At 35.9% G+C, this 8,045-nt stretch overlaps 1 protein-coding gene across 1 annotated transcript in view; it reads left to right on the top strand.

Annotated features, from left to right (window-relative positions):
* The first annotated feature begins 1,307 nt into the window (after positions 1-1,307).
* MEIS1 (Meis homeobox 1) overlaps positions 1,308-8,045 on the top strand; it is a 171,319-nt gene continuing 164,581 nt past the window's right edge. Inside the window, exons 1-2 of the mRNA XM_056567924.1 lie at positions 1,308-1,872; positions 5,563-5,789. Of these exons, the coding sequence (XP_056423899.1) occupies positions 1,861-1,872; positions 5,563-5,789 (239 nt within the window). The 5' untranslated portion in view covers positions 1,308-1,860. The remainder of the gene's footprint in view (positions 1,873-5,562; positions 5,790-8,045) is intronic.

The raw sequence follows: 8,045 nt of genomic DNA, 5'->3' as shown, positions 1-8,045 counted from the left end.
CCTGCATGTATAAATACATTCCTATGTGCTGTCTGTTCATGTATAAGTACATTCCTATGTGCTGCCTGCATGTATAAGTACATTCCTATGTGCTGTCTGTTCATGTATAAGTGCATTTCTATGTGCTGCCTGCATGTATACGTACATTCCTAAGTGTTGCCTGCATGTATAAGTACATTCCTATGTGCTGTCTGTTCATGTATAAGTGCATTTCTATGTGCTGCCTGCATGTATACGTACATTCCTAAGTGTTGCCTGCATGTATAAGTGAATCCATATGTGCTGCTTGCATGTATAACTGCATTCCTATATGCTGTCTGTTCATGTTTAAGTGCATTCCTATTTGCTGCCTGCATGTATAAGTACATCCCTATGTGCTGCCTGCATGTATAAGTACATTCCTATGTGCTGCCTGCATGTATAAGTGCACTTCTATGTGCTGCCTGCATGTATAAGTGCATTCCTATGTGTTGCCTGCATGTATAAGTGTATTCCTATGTGCTGCCTGCATGTATAAGTGCATTTCTATATGCTGTCTGTTCATGTATAAGTGCATTCCTAGTGCTGCCTGCATTCATATGTGCTGCCTGCATGTATAAGTGCATTCCTATGTGCTGCCTGCATGTATAACTGCATTTTATATGCTGTTTGTTCATGTATAAGTGCATTCCTATGTGCTGCCTGCATTCATATGTGCTGCCTGCATGTATAAGTGCATTCCTATGTGCTGCCTGCATGTATAAGTACATTCCTATGTGCTGCCTGCATGTATAAGTGCATTCCTATGTGCTGCCTGCATGTATAACTGCATTTCTATGTGCTGCCTGCATGTATAAGTGCATTTTTATGTGCTGCCTGCATGTATAAGTGCATTCCTATGTGCTGCCTGCATTCATATGTGCTGAGTGGACAGGTTCTGCCTGTGCATTTGCTGCCTGCTTGTGCTTTCCTCCGACACAAACTTCTGCTCCTCACATCAATCACTGAATACAAAGTAACAGCCTCATCCCCCGAGCTGCTTTCAGTGCAACAATGTATCCTTGTGAAGAGTGGAAGCCAGCAGAGTATACACTGTGGTGCATATAGTATCCAGTGCATTGTGGCAGTGCCAGGCTGTATATATTGTAGTGTGTAGCTGGGAGTAGTTGCTCTTTTTTTAGCTATATTATTGGAGTGTATGTGCTGCTGTCTGGGATGTCCTCCTCCTCCTCCTCCTCCTGCTGCTGCTGGTGCCCCCTCCTCCTCCTCCACCCCCCTCTGCACATGAGCTAGTTGATGCAGCCCATTGCATTGTGTAAGACACGACCTGTTATGGCCACCACTACTTCCGGGTTCCAGCATTCTGGTCCAGACCCAGCTCTCCGCCTGTGCAGCACTCACACTGGGAGCGAGCGGCAGCACTGATCGGCAGCACTGGCGGTGATCGGCGGGGACTCCTCTATCCACAGCAGGAGAAGAAGAAGGAGGATCGGCTGCTGCTGCTGCTGCTCACCCGAAAGGAGCCCGGACACTATCACCCGGAGATCGCCCATCATTCATTCAGCACCTTGACAAGCGGCACCTATGATTGACAGCTCAGGTGGCGCTCGGCCATGAGATCTGCCCCGGCTTCATGACACTTTTAAACTCATTTTAAGGAGAGAAAAGAAAAAAAAAGGAGAATAATTTTATTTTTCTTCTTCTGCTCTGGGAAAGAAAAAGTGTGAGAGTCTGAATGAGTCTTCTGTGTGAACTCTGGGAAGTCGGCAGAAGGATTTAACCTCGTGTGTCTGTATCCCTGGAGGAGTTATAGGTTGTCATCCACACTGGCCTTATATAGGATATATCTGAACGACAAGTAGCCAGGAGTTAGGAAGGCCGATGGCTCAAAGGGTAGGTACTCCAGGCATCTCCATGAAACGTGGCTCAGGCTGGGAAAACTTTTCCATGTGAGAAGAGATGATGTTTTCACTTTTCATTGGAGTGAACGCTCCATGTATACAGACACCTAGGGGCTCATGCACACAGTAGTGGGGTCTCTATACTTTATATACTATATATATATCTATATATAGATATATCTATATATATATATATATATATATATATATATATATAGGCTCATGCACACAGTAGTGGGGTCTCTATACTTTATATACTATATATATATATAGGCTCATGCACACAATGGGGTCTGTATACTCTATTTACTGTATATACCTGGGGGTTCATGTACACAGTGGGGTCTATATTATCTATTTACAGCATATACATGGAGACTCGTGTACATAGTGGGGTCTATATACTTTATTTATATGCTAAACATAGAGGCTCATCAACACAGTGGGGTCTATATACTCTATTTACTATATATATATATATATATATATATATATATATATATATATATATATATATCTTCGTGAGCTTATGTACAAAGTGGGATCTATGTACTCTATTTCCAGTATATACGTGGGGGTTCATCTACAGAATGGAGTCAATATACTCTATATAATAGACATGGGGACTCTTGTACACAGTGGGGTCTATATACTTTATGTATAATTATATACAAGGGGCTTATGTACAGAATGGGATCTATATGCTCTACATTATATACAAGGGGGCCCATGTACAGAGTAAGGGCTATATACTTTATTTACATGATATACATATGCATGCACAATTAATTACAAAACATAAGAAAATGTAATAAAGGAATATGTTCATATATCTAGATGTTTACAGCACACTCATTTACATAGACGCCCATATACTGTGCAGTATACATTTCTATAGGGTGACCACATTAATGTAAAATTAAAGTATTTATATTTTACACTACACTACAGACACAGGGGCTCATGTACTCTGTCATAGACCTATGCATAGGGAGAATGCACTTTATATTATCCCTATGTGTTGGGGTCCATGTACTCTGTCATGGACTTATGTATAGGGAGAATACACTTTATATTTATAATAAATATTGTTGTAAAGGTGGCTCATGTACTGTGCCATAGTAATCTATATAGGGAGAATATACTTTATATTTATAATAATCAATTATGTTATGGTGGCTCATGTACTGTGCCATAGTAATCTATATAGGGAGAATATACTTTATATTTATAATAATCAATTATGTTATGGTGGCTCATGTACTGTGCCATAGTAATCTATATAGGGAGAATATACTTTATATTTATAATAATCAATTATGTTATGGTGGCTCATGTACTGTGCCATAGTAATCTATATAGGGAGAATATACTTTATATTTATAATAATCAATTATGTTATGGTGGCTCATGTACTGTGCCATAGTAATCTATATAGGGAGAATATACTTTATATTTATAATAATCAATTATGTTATGGTGGCTCATGTACTGTGCCATAGTAATCTATATAGGGAGAATATACTTCATATTCTGCCTATGTGTTAGGCGTTTATTTATACATAGACACATGGATAAGGAAAATACACCATACAATTATAATATACATTTGTGTTAAGGGGTTATAGACATATGCATAGGGAGAATACACTTTATATTTACATTATAGCTATGTGTATGTGTTAAGGGGTTTATGTACTCATTCATAGGTAGCATTCACTTTACACTCATTGTACATGTCATGTGGGATGCAGAACACGTGCAGAAAATATTATTTAGGGGGTCTATATATTGATATGATTAACATATACGTATAGGGGCCCATTCATGGAGAGGGGAACTACACATGTAGGGATGATATTTTAGGATACACGTAGAAAATGCAACAGACGTAAGCATAAGTAATATATATATATATATATATATATATATATATATATATATATATATATATTGCATGCAAATCACCATGGTCACTGTTGACAGCAGCCAGTAAACAATGCAGTATCCAAAGTGCTGGTGCCTATAGGAATGTAAAGTCCAATGTAATCTCTCCTGAGGATCTGTCACTTCAGTGAAGTTGTACTCCAAATAACACAAGTAAATCCTAATTGCTGCCGCTTCGTGTGAATATGTGCACATCATCAGGAGCCTTGCAATAATTAAAAGTCATTAAACTTTGCATAATATGAGTGCTGAGCCATAATGAGCCATCTAGAATAGAAAGCTGCTTTGTTGCTGACACTTAAGCTTTTACCGAGTGTTTATCATCACCGCAGAACACAAAGCTATTTACCAATATATATATACACTCACTGATCATTCCCAGTCTATAGAATAGGAGGAATTGTCACATAATGGGCAGAACCTTTTATAAAAAGGCAACATGTAATATAGTACAGACTGGGGTCATCATAATATACATCAATATATATATATATATATATTATTATTATTATTATTATTATTTTTAACCAGGGTGCCTCCAGCTGTTGCAAAAATACAACTCCCCAGCATGCCCGGACAGCCAACGGCTGTCCGGGCATGCTGGGAGTTGTAGTTGTAGTTTTGCAACAGCTGGAGGCACCCTGGTTGAAAAACACTAATATATATATATATAATATATATATATATATATATATATATATATATATATATACTGTGTATGTATATATATATATATGCATATAAATATTTGTGTATATATGTATATAAATGTGTATATATATATATATATATATATGTATATAAATGTGTGTGTATATATATATATGTATATAAATGTGTATGTATATGTATTTAAATGCGTGTGTGTGTATATATATATATATATATATATATATATATATATATATATGGCAACAGATGAATTTTTTGTATATATATATATATACATATATACATATATATAAATTTGTGTATATATATATGCATATAAATGTGTATATGTATATGTATATAAATGTGTATATATATGTGTGTGTGCGTATATATATATATGCAATATATATATATGTATATAAATGTGTGTATATATATATATATGTATTTAAATGTGTATATAAATATATATATATATATATATATATATATATATATATATATATAAATGTATATAAATGTGTGTGTGTATATATATATATATGTATATAAATGTGTATATATATGTATATAAATGTGTATGTATATATATATATATATATATATATATACATACACACACACATATATATATATTAGAGAGAGGACTGAGCCCCAGCTGACACACCAGGCTAACTTCCCATAATTGGCCCCATTGACACATGTTGGCATATGGTTATTGAATTAGACAAACCCTTCTCGGCTTCATTTTCAGCTTCACTTCCCAACTGTCACATATAAAATACATTCACTTCTTGTGATTTCCATTGGGTTTCTCCATGTGAACAGAGTAATAAGTAAATTGAATAATAATAATAATAATAATAATAATAATAATAAAATACATAAAAAAAAAAATAATAAGCCAAGATCCTCCAAGCCTGGCCGAGTATCTGGAAAGAGAGGGAGAGAAGCATCCAGAGCAGCCACAAGCTTCTTCTTCATGGAGAGGATGATGATGGTGGTGGAGGGATCTGAAGGCCCCAGCTGATGCCCTGTGCTCTCTCCCTTGTCTTATGGTGTCTTTCTATCTATCATACAGTACGACGACTTGCCCCATTACGGGGGGATGGATGGAGTAGGGATCCCCAGTACCATGTATGGGGACCCCCATGCTGCTAGGTCCATGCAGCCAGTTCATCATATGAATCACGGTCCTCCTCTGCACTCTCACCAGTACCCGCATACTGCCCATACCAACGCTATGCCCCCCAGCATGGGCTCCTCAGTCAATGACGCCCTCAAGAGAGATAAAGATGCAATCTATGGGTAGGTACAGCTGCCAGCTCTGCTATCTGTAATACAAACTCACCCCAATAATACCCTTGTGGTATGGGCACTGCCCATTTGTTATAGAAAAAAAAAACGACAGAAAAGTTTTGAGCTCTTTAGTAGCCTATAGTGCAGTCTTCCCCAACCAGGGTGCCTCCAGCTGTTGCAAAACTACAACTCCCAGCATGCTCGGACAGCCGAAGGCTGTCCGAGCATGCTGGGAGTTTTAGTTTTGCAACAGCTGGAGGCCCCCTGGCTGGGAAACACCTCTATACTGTGTGATATGTTATTACAGTGTTTACAGACTTTATGTTTCTTTTTTTTAACGTGCGAAAGATTTTAAAACTTCGTGCGACAATGAGAATTGATGCGTGGGAATAGTTTAGAAAGTTCTGCGAACATTTGCAACAGCAGCTGCCATTTGCCTAAAATGTGTGTGAATGTGTTGTGTACAGGGCAAGGGTGGGTAGAAATGAAATGGTATAAAATGTATCAATGTAAGGAAAAATAGCAATAGCGTCATCCATATATATATATATATATATATATATATATATATATATATATATATTACTGTCTCCTCTTGTTTATTTTCTTCTTGACATAGATACATTGTTGCATTATGTAGTTCTTCTCCCAGTGAATGTCTTAAATAAATGAAAGCCCCACGCTCTGCTTAATGTGAACACAAGTGTAATCTCCCTCATTTGTCGCACACTACTCCTAATCTCACCAAGTTTATTTAGACTGGGAACATAGTATCTCTTGCACGAATAAGCTTGTCGCTCTTCCAAAACCAGAAAGAAAAAAAAAAAAAAAAAAACCTAAAGAAAGAGAAAGTTTCCAGAGAATTGGGATCTAATTAATAACTCTGGTTATAAAGTTCCTGGAGATCCCATTGTCCTTTTTAGCTTTTACCGCGTTCAAGTATTTACCAACACATTACATCATATTAAAATATAATAAAAGAAGGAAGATATAATAGTAGTGGAGAGAACTTTACATGGTCTTGTAGGAATTTAATAGCATTTAACATTTTTTTGAATTACTATTATTATTATTGATACTACTTAAAGGCTATTATTTTATATATATATATGTAGTTTATATTTATGATTTGTATTATAAATATTATTATTACTATTATTATTTCTTATACAAGTAGCACGACTGCTATCATCCCCATCCCCACTATTATTACTGATCTAAACACGGCGACCTTTTATTTCTTTATTTTCTATTTCTTGTTACATTGTATTATTATTAATATTATATATTTTTTTTTATTCGAATTGACAACCGTTCTCAAAACTGGTTAACCCCTCCCTGGCTAGGGATCTTGTGTAGGACTTTATTTCTTTTATACTTCACACTATTCTATTTCGGGAATTTTACAGATGAGATCATTAACCCTCTGTAGGTAATCATCGCTATTGTAGGGAAAGCCATTGTAGATGTCTGTGGGGTGTAGGGAGCTGAATTCGCTGCAGGTCTGAGTGTTGATAACAGTTGTGGGAACAATCTACACTGAGGGTTGTGTATCACAGCGATGTATCTGGATGTGTGTGTATTTCTGCTGTAGTGGAGCTTGTGGCAACCCTGCTGTGACTATATTATAGAATAAAATAAACTGAAGGCATTGCATTTGGGCGCTGTGGTGATGCGATGTGTGTATATGTACTGTTGTGTTATAGTAAGTGTATTGTAGTGTGAAATAATAATAAAAAGTAGGGTGTGAAGTGCAGTTTGCGTGTGCATGTATATGTATATATTAGTGTGTATGTATATGTGAATATTAGTGTGTGTATGTATATGTGTATATTAGTGTGTGTATGTATGTGTATATTAGTGTGTGTATGTATATGTGTATGTATATATTAGTGTTTGTATATGTGTATATTAGTGTTTGTATGTATATGTGTATAATAGTGTGTATGCATATATTAGTGTATGTATGTATATGTGTATAATAGTGTGTGTATGTGTCTATTAGTGTGTGTATGTATATGTGTATACTAGTGTATGGATATGTGTATATTAGTGTGTGTGCATCTATATGTGTATATCAGTGTGTGTATGTGTGTGATTGTATATGAGTATATTAGTGTGTGTATGTATATATTAGTGTGTGTATGTATATGTGTATATTAGTGTGTGTATGTATATATTAGTGTGTGTATGTATATGTGTATATTAGTGTGTGTATGTATATATTAGTGTGTGTATGTATATGTGTATATTAGTGTGTGTATG

This window comes from Hyla sarda, chromosome 3, assembly GCF_029499605.1.
Source record: "Hyla sarda isolate aHylSar1 chromosome 3, aHylSar1.hap1, whole genome shotgun sequence".
NCBI lineage: Eukaryota > Metazoa > Chordata > Amphibia > Anura > Hylidae > Hyla > Hyla sarda.
This window is presented reverse-complemented; position numbering and strand designations above follow the sequence as displayed.